Source organism: Arvicanthis niloticus, chromosome 22 (genome assembly GCF_011762505.2).
Source record: "Arvicanthis niloticus isolate mArvNil1 chromosome 22, mArvNil1.pat.X, whole genome shotgun sequence".
NCBI classification, from domain to species: domain Eukaryota; kingdom Metazoa; phylum Chordata; class Mammalia; order Rodentia; family Muridae; genus Arvicanthis; species Arvicanthis niloticus.
The window spans coordinates 17,615,574-17,639,023 of NC_133429.1; the positions used below are offsets into that span (position 1 = coordinate 17,615,574).

Consider the following 23,450-nt stretch of genomic DNA (forward strand, 5'->3'; position numbering starts at 1 on the left):
GAGATGTATCCCTATGAGGGCCTGTTGAATTCCTGTCTGATGGTTGACCATGTCTACAAAAGATAGATAGGCAAATAGCGGGGAGGGGGAGTGACCTTTACCATGCCTTTTAGAATGTCAGAGAAGGCTTCCCCCCCCCCTGCATCCCCCCCTCCCGACATCTTAGTGAGGTTGCAGTGGTCCACACTACTCTCTGAGTTTTGTCATGCCACCCAAAGACGACAAGAAGAAGAAAGTTGCCACAAATTTGGCCAAAAAAGACAAAGACCCAGTAGGTAAGTCTGGTGGCAAGGCCAAAATTAAGAAGTGGTCCAAAGGCAAAGTTCGGGACAAGCTGAACAATCTCGTCCTGTTTGACAAAGCTACATACGACAAACTCTGTAAGGAAGTTCCCGACTATAAGCTTATTACTCCAGCTGTGGTCTCTGAGAGACTGAAGATTTGAGGTTCCTTGGCCAGGGCAGCCCCTCGGGAGCTACTTAGTAAAGGACTTATCAAGCTGGTTTCAAAGCACAGAGCCCAAGTAATTTACATCAGAAACACAAAGGGTGGAGACACCCCAGCTGCTGGTGAAGATGCATGAACAGGTTCAATGAGCTGTACATTTGTGAAAATAAAACTTTATTGAATCGAAAAAAAAAAAAACAAAAAACAAAAAACAACAACAACAACAAAAAAACAATGCCAGAGAAGGCAGATGATTTGGGCCTATAATCCCTGCACTTGAGAAACTGAGGTAACAACAATATTGCTCTGAGTTTCAGGCCAATCTGGCCCAAAGAAATGAGTTGATATTTAAAAAAAAAAAAAAAAAAAAGGAAAAGAGAAGGAAAGAAGGAAGAGAAAATGGAAGGAAGAGAAGGAAGGAAAGAAAGAGGAAAAAGAATGAGCTATAGTGGCTAGGCTTAAGATACAGGGTGTCAGGGAGAAGTTCAAACAAAATATCTGGACACAGTGGCTAGAAAAGATACATTTAGGTACCATGAGGGTCTAGAGAAGCTACCGAATGAAGCTGGAAGTTTCTTGGCATCCTGGTAAATACCAGCATTCCAGCCACTGAGTGAAGATGGGGAGACTGACTGAGCCTAGGGGTTTGAGACTAGCCTGGGCAACACAGAGTCAGTGAAGAAAGAGGAGGAGGAAGAGGAAGAGGAGGTGGAAGAGGAAGAGGAGGAGGAAGAAGAGGAGGAGGAGAGGCAGCTTCTGCTAAAATTAATTATCTCAAGGTTGGTTGGTGATGAGCAAAATGAGCCATATATAAATGTATTTTACCAAGCATAGTCTCTCAGTGACAATATTCATGCTATCGAGGATGTCAGTCAACATTCTTTGGAACCATTACAACAACCCTTCCTGGGTCACCAAAAAGTTCCTTGCCATTTTTGGCAAACAGTCTGAGGAACTCAATTTCCTAATATCAGGCTTCAGACTAAATATACACTTCATGCTAACTCACATATAAATACTCAGTCTTTTTTTTTCCCCCAAATCAAAGATGTACTAGCTTAGACTTTTGAACTGCTAGGATGGTTTCAGACTACTGGACCGAAGAATTACAGGGTCATAGAATTTCATTTTTTCACCACAACCAAATGAGAAATAGGTTGGGAAGGAAGGACAGATGGAATACAAACAGAGAAGTTGGCTCTTTTGATCTGGATCCTGAGGAGGTTGGACTATGTAAGAGAACAATCCTGAGCCAGTTCTTTCCTGGATTCTGTCATTGTTCAGTGTTCTGCACTGGAACTCTGAGCCGTCCACATGCTCAGTCCGATGCATAGATTCTCGGGCTTGTCTTTGTACCAGTGTCACCCAGTGCTCCATCTCAGTCCAGACTTCTCACTTGTGCTCAAGACCCATAGGACTAAGTGCCTGCTGGACCTGGTCACTTTGGAAGGGTTGTGAATCCTTCAGGGACAACATGTTCGAAGCCTAAGAGCATTGGCTCATAAAATGGAGGGACAGTTGTAAGAGAGCAGATGAAGCTAAGTCTTGGAAGTCCTGTACATCAAGAGAAGGAAGAAGGCGGGGTGGGGGGGGGAGCCGTCAAACTGAAAGATGAGGAAGAAAGGTGAGAGAAAATCATGGGCTTGATCTAAGAGCAATGAGGGACATGGAAGTGTTTTAAACAGAGTGGCCTAAGCATTATCCTATCTATGGGTTAGGACGATCTCTATTGGTGCAGTGCAGCTAATGGATTAGAGAAACACAAAACTGTAGGGAGAATTAGGCTGCTATTGAGTATTACAGATGAGAAAGGATGGCTACACTAGGTATGTAGGAGGGATGGTTCTGGGGCCAGAATGTTGAAGGGGAGTATAGTGCTTTAATGGAAGCTGCTGAAATTGGCTACAGCCTTAGGAAAATTCTAGAGAGCAGGGCCAGGCTACTTGGTTACCTGCTCTAATTAAGTGGTCTTCTCTCATATTAAACCTCCGTTATCCCTTCTCTCACCAAATACATTTAGTGAGTGCCACACGTTTGTTCATCAATACAGGGGTGCAGTCACTAACAAGAGAGACAAACATCCCATCCTGGAGTGGATTTCCTAATGGCACAGAAGGCAGTATGCAAGAAAATATGTCAAGGAGTGAGCAATCTCTTAATTAAAAATTGAATTAATTGAAATCAAGGGAAGAAAATTCTGTAAGAAAAAAAATCAAGGGTGTGATAAAGAGAGCAGTGTACTGCTTCAAAGATTTTGGATTTTGTTTCTTTTAGCAATGAGTTTTTTGGGGGGCTGGGGAGGTGGCCCAGTCCACAAAGTGAGCACCTGAGCACAGTCCCTAAAGTGTACATATATAAAGCAGGATGCAGGGTGTGCTGGTAGTTCCATACTTGTCAGCCATCTCAGTAAGTCTGTGCCTTACATGAGCCCATAAGAGATAGAATTTGATTGGCCAGTGTGCAACTTGCTATAAAAAGCCACATGTAGCCCTATGTGCATACCCACATTCTACAGTAGAGCACGCAAGCAAAGCCATGGCTGCTGAATGCTTCCAGAAGCTTCCTTACTTTCTATGATAATGTGGAAGTCTGGGTGACCTATAGGACACTGGGAAAGGTATTGAAAGGGAAACACGCTCCGTTCTTTTGAGTAAATGTCTTTCCCACTGTTCCTTGACTGGTTATAGTAGAGGGAGGGAGTAAGAAAACTGAGGAAACTGAGGCAAGAGCTGGGAAGAAGCCTTGCAAGCTAGAGGAGGAGGGGGCTGATATCGGGATGAAGAGTGAATGATAATTTTAAAAAGCTAAACAGTAACTCACTCTCAACAGCTTATCCATGGAGAGCCATGACAGATGAGTCAGTGCTGGGGTGTAGCTCTGCAGAAAGGGCACACTTAGCCAGCCTAAGATGCGGAGTTCAGTCATCAGGATTACCCAAGCCCCTCAAAACAGGACACAGAAAGGCACAAAGCTATTTTTAGTTTGTCTTATGTATTGTTTGTGTTGTGCATGTGTGTGCAGTTGCCGGTGAGTATGCACATGCATATGGAAGGCAGAGGGCAGCCTCAGGTGCTACTCCTTAGGCACAGTCTATCCTCCTCATGTTAAATATGGGGTCTTCTGCTGGCTCGGAACATACCAAGTAGGCTAGAATGGCTGGCCTATTGTCTAGGCCAGCTGGACAATCAAGTGGGACCCTTAGACCCTGTGGAGAGGACTGAGATGCATGAGAAAATAAAAAGGCACAGCATTTCAAGAAGTCTGATCAAGCTGGCAAAATTTTTATTGTTCACACCGGTTATATACTCTAAAAACAGGATATGGGGAGGGGTAGGAAAGGAAAAAGGGCTTTGCAGGTGGAGGAAGCTGGCTGCAGCTGTGGGGTCTAACTAAGTTATTCTTACAAAGCCTTTCCGTTACCAGGGGTTCTAAAATCATCTATCTAGCAGGATGTTGTCTAAATCTAGAGATCAGGAGGAAGGGTTACTAAGGTGGGTTGCTATGAGGCCTTGTTCTGAGAACTGACAAGTGAATCATGGAAGGTAAGCAGAAAGAAGAATAGTAGATAGGAGAGCCAAGGGTGAGTGTTTGCCAAGAGTAAGGCCTTGCCATGGCCTCCCACAGCCTATGAACCCCAAGGATCTGCCTTCTTCTACCTCCTCAGTTTTGGGATTATAAGCACACACCACCATGCCTGGCTTTTTAAATGGGGGCTCTGACTACATGCCAAGCATGAAAAACCCAGGAAGCAGCTATTGTGAGCATATCTGGTTTGGCCCTCCCAGGAATGACACTGTGGGTTTCTCCTTGACCAAGAGGCCTGTCCTGCAAAGCTGTACTCAGAAATTCCTCTGACCACATGGCAAGTCAAAACGGACTGTGGCTATCACAACAAATTCAGGAGACAGTGGGCAAACTTACTGCTAAGAAGCCAATTTGTGATGGTGAACTCAAAGGTCACAGTGTTGAAGGGCCTGGATAGTCATAGACAAAAAGGAGACATAAGCTTTGTTGTCACTGTGACAAAATACAGTAAAGTGGCAATTTAGGGGAGGACAAGTTTTAGTCTCAGTGGTCATTTGTGGCGGATTCTTCACATGGTGGTAGACTAAGAAGTAGAAGGGGCCTGAGAGTAGGGGTCGGCTTTCAAACGCCCATCCCTAGTGATTTCTTTCCACTATCCAGGCTCCACGTCCTAACGGCCCCGGAGCCTTCAATAGATGTCGCGCCCCGCTTGTCCAGCAAGGAAGACGCGACAAACCGAATCCTTCTCAACAGACTTTATTGGAAGCGCTCTTTTAGATTTCTGGGAGAGACTGCCTCGAATGCCCAGAACGGGCTGCTTATATACCCCCAGCCGTAGGCATGGCAAAGTGCATGGAGGTGTCTGATTGGTCCATTTGCAATGCCTCATTAGCATACTCATTGGCATCCCCCACCCGGGAGGGGGTGATTGGCCAGGTTCGTGATACCCTAGTGGTACCTAATTTGCATGCCCCGTTCGGGAGGGGCTGGAGTCAAATTCCTAAGTGCACTGCGCACTCAGAGCAGCTGATGCGCGAACGCCAGTCAAAGCGGCAGCTGTCAGCCGCTTTGAGGCGGGGGCGCTGCTTCCCTCAGCTGGCAGCCGCTTTTCAAAGCAGGCAGCCGCTTTGAGTCAGAGGCGCCGCTTTACTAAGCCGACAGACCTGCGGTGCCTTTAGCCAGCCTTCAGGTCTGCGTCAGGTCAGCTGCTTACAAATAGAGTACCACAAGCTGGAAACAAACACTCAGTCCATGAGCCAATGGGACCATTCCAGATTCAGACCATAAGAGAGATGAAGTCTCTCTTAATGGGAAAATGGTATATAAATGTTATCCCCAGAACCTAGCAGCCAAACTTGGGTCATTGGGCAGCCAACCAAACTACTGTTGCATTTCTTTCATTAAAAAAAAAAAATCCTTTCATTTATTCGTTGATAATTTCATGCACAAAAACAATGCATCTAGATAATAGGAGTACCTATGTTGTTGTTGAATAACCCATTGAGTTCAGTTAATGTGGCCTGTTAGAATTTTGGCTGACTGTGTGTAGCAAATCTCAGTTGCAGTGAGTTCATGTGTATAATGTCTGTATCATGTCCCGAAGACATAATCTGACAGTCCTCCTCCCATCCTCCAGCTTTTACCTTCTTTCTTCCTCTGAGATGTTCTCTGAGCCCTGAAGAGGGGATATTGATATGAATGCCCCAATTAGTCCTGAGTACTCAATAAACACTTTCAACACTGACCTGTTATGCATCAACTTGCCGTTTCTATGGCACTAATTAATGGGTTGATATATACTCAAGCATAAATATTTAAAGGTCATGTGAGAACATGTTCTTTAGCAAAACAGCAATAAATAGGCTCCTTCTCTCAGGACTGTGGTCCCGAGCCCATGGGTGTTCGACCAGATTTAGTTACCAGATCTGGATTCCTTCATATGAAGCAGGCCTCGAATTCAATTCAAAACAGTTACCCTGTAACTTTCACACAACTCTTGCATCAGGGCGTCCATCTTGCCCGGCAGGTTGGTATTGTGTAGCATGTAGGGTTGGCTGCAGGAATACTGTTGATGTCTTTTCTTCCTCAAAGGCCTGCATAGCATCTTCCAGCACTATTAAAAATAGTCATTAAGGGTCAATTCCAGCCTGGTTTCTCTATCTTTTGCAACTGAAGTGAGCAATGTCTTCAACACTGGGGTTTTACTATTTAGTTCTAGCAGAAAGCAAGATCAAGGGCAATAGCCTATACTGTTTGAGAAGTCTCTGAAAGCCTCCCTGACCAATAACTCACAGGGAAATGTCTTAGTGTTCTAATGCTGTGAAGAGACGCCATGACCATTATATAATTTTTTAATGTAGGAGTCCTCTGTCTGCATGCCCACATGTCTACAAGCCAGAAAGAGGACATCAGATCTCTTTATAGATGGTTGTAAGCCACCATACAGTTGCTGGGAATTGAACCCAGGACCTCTGGAAGAGCAGCCTGTGTTCTTAACCCACTGAGCTATCTCACCAGCTGCAAAGGCAACTTTTATAAAAGAAATCATTTAATTGGAGGATTGCTTACAGTTTCAGAGGTTTAGTTCATTCTTATCATGGTAAGGAGCATGGAGCTAAGAGCTACAACCTGATCCATAGGCACAGAGGTGTGTGTGTGGGAGAGAAGTAGTAGTGGAGGAGAGAGAAGAGGGAGAGAAAGAAAGGAGGGAGGGAGGGATGGGAGAAAGAGTGTGCATGTTTGTGTGCATCCATGTGCTTGGGACTGGCATAGATTTGAAACCTCAAAACCCACCCACAGTGTCAAGGCCACATCTATTCCAACATGGCCACACCTCCTAGTCCTTCTCAAATAGTGCCACCCCCTGATGACAAAGTATTCTTTTTCTTTCTTTTCTTTTTTTTCTCTTTCTTTTCTTTCTTTCTTTCTTTCTTTCTTTCTTTCTTTCTTTTTTTTTTTTTGTGTGTGTTTCAAGACAGGGTTTCTCTGTGTAGCCCTGGCTGTCCTGGAACTCACTCTGTAGACCAGGCTGGCCTCGAACTCAGAAATACGCCTGCCTCTGCCTCCCAAGTGCTGGGATTAAAGGCATGTGCCACCACCGCCTGGCATGACAAAGTATTCAAATATATGAGCCTATGGGGGCCATTTTTATTCAAACCACCATGAGAGGTAACTCATGCCCGGTACTAAGATTTTATTTTTTTAATATTTAATAACATGTTTTATGGGGGAACCATTGTCCACTCATATGGCTGCTTGCACTCTAATGTTAATTGGGTTCCTCAAATTAGTTTGCATGAGACGTCTACACTTAGCTTCTGGGAACCTACCCCCAGTTAATTCTGACTAGTTAATAAAGATGCCAGCACCCAATATTTAGGGAGGAAAGAGAGAGAGGCAGGGAGGATTTAGGGTTCCTGGGCTGGGGACCTTGAGGAGAAGGAGAAAGAGGAAAGATACCATGCCTGGGGAGTGTGCAGGACAGAAAGGCAGGGCTGCCATGTTAAGGGGCCAGGAGAGCCCAGTTCAGATGTTTGCTCAATTGGATCAGCCAAGATGGAAGACAGAAATTAATAAGTAGTAACTCAGAATTATCAGTGGGAGGTAGATTCTAACAACATGGAGGTTAGGCAGTTGCCCGACTATTATACTGCCTAAGGAATATAAAATTATAAAGGCCGTGTGTGTATCTTTCATTTGGGAACATAAGCTGTCGAGGCGGGAAGCAACCCCATGCCAGGATTTATTAAAAACATTATTACTACACACTTATGCAATGTTCTGACTCTGTTTTCATTTTTGAGATGTGTTCTTGGTATGAAGCCCAGCCTGGTCTTGAACTTGCAGCTGTCATCTTGCCCCGGTCTTCCCAGCACTGGGTTACGGCACCACCACACCAGCTCTGGTCTCCTATTTTAGTTTTGATTTTTAGGGGTGTATTTGACCAGGGGCTTGCATATTTGGGGAGAAAAGCCAATATCAAAGAAGTGTAAAACATCTAGTTGGGATTAAGGTCATGACTGATATTTTATTTATTTACATTCTCCCTCCTGGTCCCTCCCTCACAGAGTCACCCCCCCCCCCATCCTCCATCCCCTTCTTCTCTGAGAGGGTGGGGCTCCCCTGGCTATCCCCCAACCCTGGCACATCATATCTTTGCCAGGTTAGGCATATCCCAGATCAACAGAGTCAACTAACCTGGACCCCTTGGAGCTCTGAGATTGAGCCACTAACCAAAGAACACACACGGTCTGGAACAAGCCCCCAGCACATATGTTCGGCTCAGTCTCAATGGCTGCCTTGTCTGGCTGCCTGATATTTCAAAATCAGGGATTTCCGTGGGATGGTAGTGACATGTGCCTGTAGTGGTAGCACTCAAGAGATGTGTCAGGACGGTTGTGACTGTGAGGTCAGCCTGGAACTGCTCAAAGGATGCAAGATACGTTTCAAAGGAAAAACAAAAACCCTCAATAATTTCTAATACAGCTTTTCCTTAGCCATGATCACAAGGCTGTAGTAGTTCTCTGCTTTCAAAGTGAGCTTACTCATTTTTAAAGATTTGTTTTTGTGCCTGTGTATGTGTGTGTGTGTAAATGTATATCACATGTGTGCAGGTGTCCTCAGAGGCCAGAAGAAAGGGTTGGATCCCCTGGAACTAGGGTTAGGTGGTTATGAACTATCCAGTGTTGGATGCTGTGAGCCAAACTCTGTCCTCTGTAGCTCTTAACCACTGAGGTGTCTTTTGGTGATTTTTAAAAAAACATTTAGTCATCTATTGTTTTGAGTGTGTGTGTTGGGGGAGGCACAATGCACCAGTGTTTGTGTGTGTTTGTATGTCTATCTCTGTCCCTCTTTCTGTGTCTGTGTGTGCATCTCTCCCTCTCCCTCCCCTCTCATTCTCTCTCTCTCTCTCTCTCTCTCTCTCTCTCTCTCTCTCTCTCTGTATGTGTGTGTAGGTCAGAGGATAACTTGCAGATGTTGGTTTTCTCCTTCCACCATGTAACTAGGGATGAAACTCAGATCATCTGGCTGAGATCAAGAGGCAAGCACCTTTGTCCACTGAGGCACGCTGCTAGCCTGGTTTTGCTTTTACAAAATTACCCAGATATTATATTTAGAGAATTTATTCCTACTATATTTTCCAAATATATTCACTGCTAAGGTAATTGGGGCTATATAATACATCAAAAAGTTAGATACTTTAAAAAGATGAGTAACCAGGAGCCAGGCCTGCATCCCACCTTGAGATGTGGCTTATGAGCTAAGAGTGACCATAATTGGGCAGTGTCCAACTCTGTCCTATTGGCTTTTACGCTAGACAGGTGTCCAGAAGGTTGTGTAGAAGTGGAAGAGGGATGGTCCCCTTCTCCACATCTGGGATCAGGGCTGATATCCGACTTAGGCAGAGTAACAACAGAAAAGCAGAGATTTGATTACAGTTTTTTAAAAAAGATTTATTTTTAACAGCTGAGCATGGTGGTACATGACTTTTTAATCCTAGCACTTGGAAGGCAGAAGTATCTCTATAAGTTCAAGTCCAGCTTTGTCTACATACTGAGTTCCAGGCCAGGAAAGGCTACATAGTGAGAATCCCATCTCAAAACAAAAGATAACATATACACACACATGCACATTAAATAACTTTTTTCTTTTAAGTGTGTATATAGGTCTGTGCACATGAGTGCAGGTGCTTATAGAGGCCAAAAGAGGGTGCTGCATCACCAGGAATTAGAGTTTTAAACAGTTGTGAACACTGGATTTGGCTGTTAGGAACTAAACTGGAACCTTTTGTAAAAGCAACAAGTTCTCTTAACTGTTAAGCCATCTCTCCAGCCCTGATGACAGTGTTACACAGCATGGAAGACTTCATAAGACCTCAAAGGCTTAGGATAGGCAATCATGTTTTCGTTTAGGTGTGATCCCCTATACAAGTGTGACTGGACCAAAAACAGATCTAATGTTAAAAGACTGGGGATCCCAGGAGGGTCTCAATGTCCAGATTTCTTTTGGCTTGTCCTTATAGCATTCTTTCTTACTGGGTATGGGGAGGGGACAAGGGTTTTGTGATCCTACATCAATCAAGATATGTCAGAGAATATTCTTATGAGAAACTTCCAGGTCAGAAAGGCTAGGAAGATTAATCTTTATGCTTTATGGATTTCTTGGAGGTGAAGTTGTAAAGTTAAAAAAAGTAGATAGGAACTAGTTAGTGGATTACATTTCTCTGATCTGCCTTCAGGAAGGAACATTCTAGTTTCTATGACTTGCCTGGGGGTTTGAGAAAAGGAAGTAGGAGCAGGAGTAGGAGAGATGACAGAGTCAGAGAGGCCTTTACTTGGCACATTCTTTTCTGAGTCCAACTCAAATAATTAACATTTATGGAGTGCATCTTTTCCCCACTGAGTAAACTAGTAATCTATCTTGAATACTAGAGGTTAACAACAGTTGTCTCATTAGTCTGACATTCACCCCAACTCAACTCAAATCCGTATAGTTTATTACAACTCCCAATTAGTCATTGAGAGACTTATAATTTGAATCTACTGACTTTCAAATGCAAGGGCTCTGGACTGTCTTAGTGGTTAGCTGTAAATTAAAACAAGCACATTATAATGCTTAAAAGCACATGCTGGTGTCTTTTAACTTAATTAGCACATTGGTTGACTACTTTGAATGTGTGACTAAGACAAATATCAGGACTGCTTCCCTAGCTTTCAACCTCAAACTCAGATTCTAGAAATATGTATGCTGTTCTATATGTCATAAATAATAGTTTTAGGGTCAATTTTTTTCTTTCAAGTCAATAGGACCATACTTAGGATTACATTTTGAAAATATGTTTTATTAATTTTTTTCAGATGTACATTTGATGAAAATTACTCTTCGCCAACTTTATTTTCAATGGTTTCAGCACATCTGCTAAGGGCCTTCAAAAGCAAATTGTGAAGACAAGGATTATTACATGGGCTACTTTCTACCCAGGGAATTCAGACTCCAGTAGAGTAACTATCCTACATCACATCACACCTTTAACCTGTAAATCTTAGACACATTTCAATGCTTTTTTGGGGTATTTTTTCTCTTTTATCAAATATTTTCTGGAGAAAGATAGTTTATCTTTTAGAAAGTTCCAAGAAAGGCCACTTTCTCCTTATCCAGCATTATTTACAGAACCATTCTGAGGCTCCCTGGGATATTCCAAGACAAAGTCTGAACCATTGAATACTAACTCCCTCTCTGTCAAAGGGTAACATACAACTTGCTGTATCCAGAGGGAGTGGTAGAAATGGACATTTTAAACTCAACCTAGGCACCATGGTAGTATACACCTATAATCCTTAGAAGTTAGAAGGCTAAGGTAGGAGGATGGCTGGGGCTTTGATGCCAGAACTGGGTTCTAGAGTGTCATGGTGTCTCAAAACAAAATTACCAACCAACCACTCAACCAATGAATCCACCGACCCACCCACCCACCCACCCACCCACCCACCCAATGAATCAACCAACTACCCAACTAATCAATCAACCAACCAACCGACCATCCACCCAACCACCTAATTAACCACCCATCCATTCAACCTATCAACTACCCACTCAGCCACCCACCCATCTATCCACCCAACCAACCACCCACCCATTCATCCACCCACCTACCCAACCAAGCAACCACCTACCCACCCAACCAACTAAACAAAAACATCCCAAGCAGACAAAAAATTGTAACAACAATAAAACCTGTATAATTTAAAATTAAGCCACTGTTTTTCACTCTGATAAATTATTACTAGGTGCTTAACAATCAAAAATTAGGGTAATGATTCAAAGGATTTTCCAGGCAACAGCATCTTTTGAAATCTTGTATCAAGTGCTAGGAAATACTGTAAAGGAAGAGAAGTATCAACTAGAGGAAGAGAGAAAGACTTCTTCCTTTGAGGCACTAGTCCATGTTGCAAACAGCAGAGTAAAAAAAGGACACACAAAAATATACAAGAAATTTCAGATTTTATTAGAGATGCTTTAAGCTTAGGAGGAAGAGTTATACAGCATAAGCAAGCCTACAATTCTAAAGCGTTAAAAGTGGCTGACAAGTTAATGTGATACAACACAAAGTGATTAATGAGGTACCATGTTTAAAAGGAGGCACCCACACATATCATCCATAGCAACAACATTTATAATAACCAAGACAGGGAAGCAGTCAATGCCTGCCAGTCAAAATGTGCAGATTATTCAGCCCTAAAAGAGGACATTCTGTCACATGATAAATGAGATGAACTTGAGGTCATAACAGGAGACAGAATGGTGCCTGCCAGGGACTGTGGGAAAGGAGAGGGAGGAAGGGAAACTCTTATCGTAATGATAGAAGACTTTAAGACCTGTGCAATGGAAAGTTCTGGAAATGCTTCATTAAAGGCACAGACATTTTCTGAATGGAACATAAAAATGGTGGCAATGGTGAATTTTTTGGTGTTTTATCCCAATTAAACAGAAAAAAAAATATCACTTTATGCCCAAGATTTAAGTCTTCAGTTAGGGTAGGGAATGTAGAACCCTAAGTTCTAATATAGAAAGCATTAGTAACCATAGAATCAAACTAAAAGGATCTGAAAGGGTATTTCCAAGGCTGTTTTTGGGGGTGGAGGGTCTCAGAGCTAGACCTTAGAGCTCTGCACATGGTAAGCCAGTGCTTTACCACGGAGTATACGTTAAAAACTTAATCAAGAGCCAAACTTTGCCAAGAATGGTAGCACATATCTGTAATCTTAGCCCTCTTAGAGGTGGAGGCAGGAGGATTGTCAGAAGTTTAAAATCAGCAAGTTCTAGACCAGTTATTGTTAGTTACATAATGCCTCAAAAAGAAAAACAAAAACCACCACCACCACCAAAAATCCAGAGCCAGGTCTGGTGGTACACACTCACAATAACAGAACCTGGGAGGTAAAAGCAGGAAGATGAGGAGTTTAAGGCCAACCTTAGCTATACAGCAAGTGCAAAGCTAACCTAGGATATGAGATCTTGACTTAAAATACAAACCTAATTAAACAGTCTATAATTTCTAGTTTCAGTATCCACAGTTAATGTTGTAATGAGTACAATGCCCCCACAAACACTCACAGAACATATTACACACCGACCTACTGTTCACATGGATTCTAGGTAATGCCGAGTGCTGTGCTCTCAGGTAAGTATACTCATGAGGCAAACACTACAAGGAAGAAAACACCGAGAAGCACAAAACTGAATCTGTGGCATCAAAGAACCTCATAAACTTGGGATAAAAATGGGATGAATACGGTAAAACTAATGGCACAGTTGAGTTATTTGGATGAGCCTTAAGAGGCACCAGGCCCACTTTAAACTGTGACCTGGTGATGTAAATGTGGTGGTGTGATAAAGACTGGTGGGAAAGCATGATTTTGAGCTCCTTACATACGGAGAGCTTCTTATATTAGTCTGTACAAAACATCAAAAGCATACATTGTCGATGCTTCCCATACTTTTTCAGTTTGGGCCTTCATGCATTTTCAGAATTCTTGTCTTCCAACCAAATCAAAACAAATAAACACACAGTTGACTCTAGCAATGCCAGCTCTGAGGTCATAAAATATATTTATTAGATCAGAATGTTTTAAAAATCCAGAGCAGCAAAGAAGAAAAATGAAGTTCTTAAATGTTTCTTCTGCACAATACTACTGTAAAATGCAAGGGCTTAATCCATCTCCTACCTCACCCTACTTGTGCTGAGCCAGAGAAATCTTAAAGGGAACTGTGCTGTGCAGCAGCCCCAGTGATAGGGAAAAGATGCTAGTTTCTGAAACAATAACTTAGAACCACTCAGCATTAGAGCAGGAAGACGAAGGCGGATGCTTGCTGTTCAGAAAGTGAATAAAGATTCCAGTTGAAGGAGACTGAAAGGATGTCACTGGAAGTAGTTAAGAAAACACAATTCATCCATTTTGGAAGAAGGCTGTTTTGAAAACAGTTTTGTGGCTAAGTTGCTGCTTTTTAAAATAGATATTTAAATCTATTTTATCTGATGATAAAATCACAAGAGCAGTTCTCCTCACTGGGAATTAATAATAACCACATAGAATTTCTACTATGGGAACTACTGGAGTATCACTCTGGGGAGACTTTACGTTGTTACCGAATGTTGTTACTGTGACTTCAGATAGATTAACCAGCCACTGCTTGCTAAACAATAGGTACATATATAAGAACTGAATCTTGGTGAGTACAGGATGTGTAGTCAGCCTCAGTTATCTTCGGTCTTCATACTCTGGATGTTCCAGGAATGATGCGCGGGTTTGGGTTGGTTCTAGGATAGGCCCAGGGGCCTGGTTTGATCTGGGATCCCTGGGACCATACCTAGAACAAACCCAAACAAAACCAGACTCCTTGGGATTGCTTTCAGCTTGAATGGGCTTCTGGGCTTCTCACCCATGTGGGCCTCCAGGGCTGTATCAGGGCCACGCACCAACCTTTAAGGGATAGGAGTGCCATTCTTGGAGCCTTCTATATATTGTCACACACCAGTACTGTGCCCAGGCACTGTTTAAGTCACAGTATTAAACAGGAGGTACAGATTGATAGAGAAAATGCAGAACACATTTGGACTCTGAAACAGTCAATTTAGTCATTTAACTTAGAAGGAAAAGAGGGCCAAGAAGTTGTTTAGGTCATTGAAAAAGAGCAAACTTACAAATGACATACTTTAGCTTTAGAAAAAAATTGCAACAATAAACTTATTTGTACATAGTCAGTCTTTAGGACATGTTATAAAACTGTTATAAATCCGAAAATAATGTTGTCCACTTTAAGAAATGCTTAAGACATAAGTGAGAAAAGTATCTATTCAGCACATCTACAGACAGTCCCATGTTTAAGCTTGTATAATCAGGAGTATACACGTCCTGAACATCAAGCCCGCTTCAGCAACAGGATGTGCTAAGCGAATTTCAGTACACAGGAATAAAACTAATGTCACTGCTGACACACTGCAGTGGATTCTAGTGTATGACATTTTAAAGACACCATGGGCATTAGAACCCACCACACAATTATCACTATATAACCTTGGCCAGCCAGGAACTCACTATGTGGACCAGGCTGGCCTTGAAATCAGACATATGCCTGCCTCTGTTTCCAGAGTGATGGCATTAAAGGTATGTGTCACCACATCTGGATTTGGTTGCACATTTAAAGTTAGGTATAAAATCAATTCCTCCTGATTCCTGCTGAATTCTGCACATGTAAGCCCTGATGTGAATTCCTTCTTTTGGTTTGTAGCAATTGCACTGAGTAGACTTGTGCTCCTCTCACGGCTTACTTGTAGAGAAGCACCAACCATGTCTGGTATCACTGTCTTCTACAATGGTGTCAATACAAGAAACTGGCTTGGACCATCCTTTTTACAATTACTATATCATAATTCCCTTCCCTAACATGGATGACTGAGGACAGCCACATGAAGCATGATTATAAAAGGCTGATACAGCATCTGCGCTGAATGTAATGAAAGCGAGTTTCATGAAGCATTGAGTATAAAACGGACACACCACTCACTCTGTAGATGATGACAGCGAGTCCCATGGCTAGCAAAGCATGGCACATAAACAGTACAGGGAAGCAGACACTAGGAGAGCCGCTTCTAGATAGTCTAATATTATTTGAAAATGTTCCATGCAACCTTGCTTATCTTATACATTAATTTATAATTATTGTAGTGACATGCTAATTTAGGCATATCAACTACTGAATGACAGTGGGACTTCTGCCACTGAGTCACAGGCCTTAGCTCCAACACTGATGAATCATGGGAAACTTTTCATGTATGCTTCCTTTAGTTGAATGAAAGAAAGCAAAGATGCTGTCAGCATTAACGGTGTGTCAGTCTTTTATAATCATGGAATTCTTTGTAGCCCAGAGTCTACAAGCCTAATCCTTTTCAGATATCTTCCAAAATTAATGTTTTCTTATTTTCCATGGCTTAATCTACTTTGTTTTGGAGATGAAATGCATTTCTCTTCAATAAGAAACCCAAAGAAATTCAAGACAGCATGTGGTGTCCAATTCAAACAGAAAACATATATGGCGATGCTAACTCCAATGGACTGGTTTAGTCCTGCAAAAGAACTGCAGGTACACAACCAACTTTAGAGAAGGCGAAATGTGGGGGGGGGGGGGGGGGGGGAAGGGTATTCTTGTATAACAATAATTTTATTTTGAAAGCAGGCATTTAACCTAGCAATTTCACAGGGTCGAAGACTGCAATCTAGCAGGTCCTAAGAAATCCTATGGAAGGGTCCGTGAGCTTGAGCAGTATGCCTGTCACTCTGAGTCTGTCTGCTCTTACCTTACGCAGCTTAACTAGCAGAGTCATCTAGTCTTCACAGCAGGCTGGAAGGCGTGTGTGAAAGTGGGCAAGGCCGCTAATTCATGAACACTGAAGTCTGCAGTAATAGGAATGGAGGAATCACTACCAAAACACATACATGATGACTAAAGCCCAGTCAAATCAAATGGAGCTTATTAAAGGGACAGTTCTTGGTGTTAATAATGATCATTTTGTGCTGGCTGTAGTAATACATGTCTTTCATTCTAGCTAGCACTTGGCAGGCAGAGACAGGCAGATCTCAAGGCCAGCCTTGTCTATGTAATGAGTTCTAGGACAGGCAAGGCTATACAGAGCAGCCTTGTCTCAAAAACCGATGATGATGATAATGATGATGATAATTTTGTGTGTTTATGTATACGTGTTTGTGTGTACATGTATACAAGAGGGTGTACACACATATATTCATGTGTAAGCACGTGTATATATGTGCTAAGCCAGAAGTTGATGTTCAGGCTTTCCCTAGACCACTTTCACTTGATGAGGCCAGAGTGTCAGGCCAGAGAGTTTCTGGAATTTTTCTGACTCTAACCCCCAGGGCTGGGGTTATACATGTGTGCCACATATATGACCGGCTTTTGTATATGGGTACTGGGATCTGAGAAAATGTTCTCATTCTCATACTTGTGCAGCAAGCACATTACCCACTGAGCCATCTCCCCAGCCCCCGAATAATCATTTTAATATAGAAAAGATTAAGGTGTATTTTGTACATTGCTAGAGAACTGGGCTGTCTGAACGATTCATTCCCGTCAAGTCAGCCAGTTCTTACAAAATGAGTCAGGTTTAGTTTCAAACCAGTAACTCTTGGTAGTAATACATGCTATGCAGAATTCAGAAGGACATAAACTTTAAGCCTGTGTACTGAGTGAAGACTAATTAACAGAAACAAATGGCCAACATTTTTCTGAAATACACACAGTGACATACAAAGATGATAAGTCGATTTTTCTTTTACAGTTAAATTCATTGATAAAGAGTCCTAGGACATCAGCATACAAACGCCAAATTAATATTTCAAATACACGGCAATCACATTTTTAACCAAGTATTTTTTAGCAAGTTCTTAGTAAAACACTAAACGCACACACAAGGATACTAAGCAGCAAAACAGGCAATAAATGGTCCATGCACAAGATCGACAGAAAAGCTCTTGGCCTTTTCCAGTCTACTTACTCTTAGTTTAGACACAGTTCTAGCAAGCGTGGCAATCTGGTTTCTCAGTCCACAGCAGATTAAAAGCAGCAAATTAGGGGCCTATTGCAGAAGGCAGGCACACAACATGGCGGATTATAGGGGAAGGTAAGAGAAACTGTGAAAAAAACAGACACGACTCAAAAAGCAAGCAATGTGAAATCACGCAGTAAAGGAGTGCTTGATGTTACAGGTCTCAGTTGTCCCCAGAGGAAATTTGTTCATCTTTCCACAGAGGAACTGATATTCTCAAAGGAAAGGGTAAACTAGTTCTGGTACATGCCAGAGTTAAGGGAGAGAAGAAGTAAATCCTGTAAGCAGACTGTTAAATTCAAGGACTAAATAAATGGGTTTTGCTTTCATTCCCTGAAAGATGAAGGGACTCAGGTTAGTCACCAGCTTATGAGGACAATATACCTGTCATTATAATATGTCACTATACCTGGCATTTTGCTGTCTTTTATTTTGTAAAATTTTTTTGCACCTTTGTTTTCTAATCTAAGCAGAAAGTATAGACATGTCCCTATAAACAGTTCTGGAAAAAAAAAATCAATCCTAATGGATTGTTCAAGCACTGTATTGTTGACTTTGGTCAACCAGGCTTAGCTGTGTTATACTTTTGGCTCCAGGATTTGGTTCTGGTATCCTTGCTCTATTTGGGTATAAGAGCAATAGGCCATGACTAAATCAACCAGTGACACCCCTCCCCCTATTAATTCTATTCATTTAGCAGCATGAGGCATGATTCATATTTTACATGTGAAGAAAATATCAGAGTGAAACGCAATCTGGGATCACTTCTATCCAACACCCTATTAAGTTCTAGCCTTTTAAATGTATCAGAAATTGACTTTTCTTATGCTCACCATTCAAGCAATTGTCTTTTAGCATATGAAATAGGATATTACTATCTACTTTAATAAACGAAGCTATACGTTTAGAACCAGATCTTATTTCTCTAGCCTCCAAAGCAACCTTTCTTTTTTTATTTCTAAAAAAATCAAAAATGTTGCTCTGAAATTCCAGAAACTAGGGCTCTCCTGAGGAAACTCTCCTTAAGGTAAGGTTACAGTACTCACATTCTTTGAATAAAAGGCCTGGGATTCAAACTCCAGCCTCTTTCTGCAGAAGCCTGACACCTGCTGTTTTCTTTCTTGTTTTTCTTTTTCTCCTGGTACAGGTTCTCACGGTGTATTTCTGGTTATCCTGTAGCACTGGTCTTGGACTTGCAGTGACCCTTCCAACTGTATGCCTGGGGTTCTGGGACTTGCAGTGACCCTCCCAACTGTGTATCTGGGGTCCTGGGACTTACAGTGACCCTTCCAACTGTATGCCTGGGGTTCTGGGACTTGCAGTGACCATCCCGACTGTGTTCCTGGGGTTCTGGCATCGCAAGTATGAGTCACATTAGGGTCTGAACTCTATAGTCTTAAACATCCTTAGCACTCTACCTTAAACATGTGTCCTGCTCCTGACTTGCTTACCACTGGCTCCTAAGAAAATAGATTCAGATGCTGTGACTATTAATTAGTTTTAAGAAGGACACCAAGGACTTAATGTATGAAGTTAGTTAACATGCACAGCTTATAAAAAAAAAAACAAAAAAAAAACAAAAAAAACAAAAAAAAAAAACAAAAACAAAAACAAAAAAAACAAACCCAACAAACAAAATAAGAAAACCACAGAGGACTGCAAAAGAAGGATCAGTCAGGAATCTGATCCTGAATCTGCCAGGCACCAGGGCCTTATAGAAGCAGAGAAAAGGTTTTGAGGCTTGCTAAGTGACCACAGACCACTTACTGTCCCGACCTCCTTCCTACCTGTAGATGCACCAAGGGTAAAAATTTTGTTTTCATGAGTGACCCAAAAAGCATGCATTTTTTTTCCCCCCAAGTTTTAGATTAATCCTGGTAAAACAAACTTTGGCAATATCTATAATAAAAGCTGTCAGAATACTACTCCCAACAGGATTAATCATGCTACAAAAACTGGAAAATATGATTATCAATTTTCTCAGGTTTCTTCTGGATATGGAAGGACATCTGTTAACCTCGGTCAGGAGGAAGGGAGGTAGCCTGGGAGAGCATGTGTAGCATCCACTTGTATCCCATCAGCCCATCCATGTATAAAACATACTCATGGCAAGAAGCACACAGTGTTAAGCAGAGGATCTGAGACTTTAGCGGGCATCAACAGTACCTAGGTCTCGTTTCAAAACAACTAAGAATTACAAAAAGCATGAGTCTGCATTAAAAACTAGGACTTCTATTTTACTATGACTTGGGTATTCGCTAAAACAACCGGGGAACACTGGCTTAAGATATTATAGGAGAAAAATAGTCAAGAAAATTTCACAGAGAAAACAGCTTTATGTTGGAGATATTTTAAATGATGAAAAGAATAAAAACTGTGTGTAATAGAGCATCACGTACAGTCTCAGTGTCCTTAGTCATGACTTCAACAAGCAGTCTTCATGAACCTAGTAAGATCTTGTGAGTAAAAGACTAGACTGAAGTTGGTAGACAATAATTTAAGTAAGAAAGGAAAACTGTGGTACTCAGGAATACAGAGGTCATTACAGTGCCGAGAGACTTCCCTTTCTTGAAACTGAGCTGCTCCCATGTCTGACTTAAGGTACTGCTCTAGACATGCTGGCACTGCAGAGCATCAGAAAAAGGTAAAATCAATAACAGTACAAAGTCTATTTATACAAAGTAGAAGATTTCCTCAGGATTAGAAATAGTTACTAAAACAACAACACACCTTGAGAAGAAGTAAACTTCCTCACTAAAAGCAGTAAGTTCCAGGAAGTCATACACCTTCCTCCTGAAACAGCAGCATAAATTGAGTTTTTTTTTTTTTTCTACATTCCTCACAAAATAATGCCTATAAACTCTGTGAGTGCACAGTAGCAACAGGTTTCAGAAGGAGAATATTCCTGAAAATGTCATTGAAAACAGAATTCCAGCAGAAAGCAGACAAGACTGGTCTATGGAAAGCATCTCAAGAAGTGTTCACAACGAAACACAAAGGGACAAGGATACTTCCCAAGATAGCTGACGTGTTTCCTGAGTCTTAGTAAGACAGGCCAGGCTAGAGACAGCACAGGACCTACTTACAGCAGAGGCACAGTTGTCTCGAAGTAAACTGATGTAAGTTCGTTTCTGCAGGGCTGGGGCTGGGGCCTTTGCTGTAGCGACAACACTTGGACATCATCGGGTCTTTGAGTTATAGCAGGAGAGAACAAAGCCCCTAAAAGGGCGTTTTCTAAGAGGGCGTGCTATTTTCCTTTTAACTGCATGGCGCCTTGAAATGAGCACACATGAACAAGGGAACGGAGGAGAGATGCTACAGCCCAGACAACCTTCAAACTACCTGAAGTTCCAAACCCCAGCACACATCAATTGTAGCAATTAAATACTTTTATTTAGAACCTGTATCTTTGTTTTAAGAGCGGTATAAACAAAATAAAATACGAACAATGTATTAACACGACCACTGCAGTTACCCCTGCAAAGACACAGTAGAAAGGGCTCATTCTAAATGTTTACGCTCTGCAAGAGAATCATCCTAGTTACCTCGTGGCAGCAAAGTTTTGGCAAAAAATGATAAATTCATTTCTTATTAAAAGTACTTAAAGATTTGCCAAGATTATCAGGTTTGCCACAAATAAAACAGCCCTTTCTCTCCTATGTCTAAAGGATCTGCCTATACAGGTATCTACTAATTTCAGGTCAGGTTTTCGATTCAGTATTCACCCTGTAAATTCGCGCAGTAGCTCTATAGAGAGTAAACACACACTCATTTCCCTTCCCAGTCTTGCAGCTAGAACACTTTTGTAAAAGGAACAATCAAGGAAATCACTTCATCTTGGCTTTTATTTTTCCTCCACCTCATTTTCACCTCCTTCAACTAGCTGTTCTTCCTCCTCGTCGCCAAAAGTCTGTTCCTGCATGGTGGTAAAGGACAGAGACCTGGCGGCCACTTCTTTAGCCAGGCCAGCAGTGAAGGTGAATTCTGGTGACAACTGGAGTCGAGCCAGCCTCTGCTTAATGGAGAGCTCGAGTGAGTCCCTGGGAGTCGGGGCGGTGGCCCCCGCAGCAGCGACTTGAGGAGACTCAGCCTCACTCTCACACTGGTAGCACACTGTTTCCTCGGCTCCTCGGAGGGGGCCTTCGTCTGCAGAGGTGTCTTTGCTTTGCCCCTGTGGAGGGCCATCGCACACATACTCAGTCCTACTGTCTTCCTTGTCGCTGGCACTGGGCTGACTAGTCTCCTCTTCAGTAGCGTTACTATCGACCTTTTCTGTATCTGAATTCATGGGTGTTTCTGAATTACTTACAGATTCCATTGGGTCTACAGGAGACAAGGATTTCAACACAGCTTCAAAGAACAAAAAGAGGAAAAGAAAAGAAAAAAGAAAAAAAAATAACTAAGGGCCCAACAACTTTTAAATTCCCAGTCGCTTTTTTTTTTTTTTTTTTTAAAAAGGAGCAACAAATAAATAAAAACTCAATAAAACTTTCTAGTAAAATAAATGTAAGTTTATAAATATGGGGAGTTTTATGAGACAAAATACCTAAAGAAATGAAACGAAACAGGACTTGCTGAATTCAAAGGCAGCTTTTCAAGCACGGTCTATGAATCAGCAGATCGGTTACTCCCTAGGAGGCTGCTGGAAACAGATCTTCGAGCCTGTGATCCTGACCACAGACAGGGAACTGGACACGGGGGTTGGGGGTGGGCATGTTTATAAGCCATCCCACTTGATTCTGATGATCACTAAAACTTGGGCCTAATGGGACCCAGATAATGGCATCTTCATCGAATATTTACAAGGTAAAACAGCATTAAAAATGTAACATACAATTCAACTTACTTGCCAATCACCTAACAGAACCTGAATGGAAGTAAGGCATGTCTCCATTTTGTAGTACTACACAGAACACAAATGAAATAGAACCTGCATTCAAGACGAAGTACCAAACAAAATGTAACACATAAATATAATATAGATCCATACAGTAGAAGTTGTCCTTGCAAGAAAAATGAAGTTTTAGTTAGCCCCTCTTGGTGTTAGTAGGCAGTGGGTTGCTCGCTAGGCCGTCTCTCCTCCCAGCATGAGGGGTTAGTACAATACAACATATTATGAAGCACGGCAGAAGGAAAAAAGTGCGTCTTGAAGTCTGGCGTATACTTAAAAAGCATTTTTGTAAAACGCGTCCATTTCCAAGACACACGCCTATGCTGCGGTAACCGCGCTACAGAAGCAGCGACAACAGAACATGGCCACAGCAGGTCCAGCGGAGGCCGTCCCTCTCTAATTCCACTCGGACTTTACCCCTGTAGGCAGAGATGAAAACAACTCTGGAAGACGTACTGATATTTGTCACGGGAAAAGCATTTTTCTGGCATCAGCAGATCTTTTACTTATTTTCACAAACTATACAGCATTACTGCCTTTTCAAATGCAAATGGAGTCTAAGGCATGGTTCTGAAAAGGAGATACATTTTCTCTCATTTGCCCACAATGTCAACCAGTAGGTCATTTTACATCTAAATAAGATGAAGAAAACACTGCACAGCAGCAGAAGATATAAGCTTATAGGCAATGATATGTTGAGCATTTCTGCACGTTCTTTGTACCGTGTTACAGGGGCTCAGGATCACTGCCAACTGACTTGGGGAGCAAGGGGATCTGAAGGGAAGCAGCTGCCTACAGCAGTGTGAGTGTGAGTCTCTAGGGGAGAAGGGTTCTGTTTGTTTGTTGATCCATGTGTTACATTTAGTAGTAAATAGTGTCAGGTGTCTAGCAGGGACTTGATAACTACTTGTTGAGTTACCATCTGCTGAATGAATGCTGCTGGAGAATAGAAACTAGAAAAAAAAT

General features: G+C 42.0%; 1 protein-coding gene and 1 pseudogene across 4 annotated transcripts in view; one reads left to right on the plus strand and one right to left on the minus strand.

Moving 5' to 3' along the window:
* The first annotated feature begins 205 nt into the window (after positions 1 to 205).
* On the plus strand, positions 206 to 586 carry LOC143435692 (small ribosomal subunit protein eS25 pseudogene; annotated as a pseudogene).
* Positions 587 to 20,964: 20,378 nt separating this feature from the next.
* Positions 20,965 to 23,450, minus strand: part of Vezt (vezatin, adherens junctions transmembrane protein) — a 60,468-nt gene continuing 57,982 nt past the window's right edge. For 2 of the 4 annotated variants that reach the window (XM_076920021.1, XM_076920020.1), the window contains exon 12: positions 20,965 to 21,943. In XM_076920021.1, the coding sequence (XP_076776136.1) occupies positions 21,438 to 21,943 (506 nt within the window). In that variant the 3' untranslated portion in view covers positions 20,965 to 21,437. Of the gene's footprint in view, positions 21,944 to 22,045; positions 22,904 to 23,450 lie in introns of those variants that run through there. The other 2 variants (XM_076920023.1, XM_076920022.1) reach the window with 1 other exon arrangement.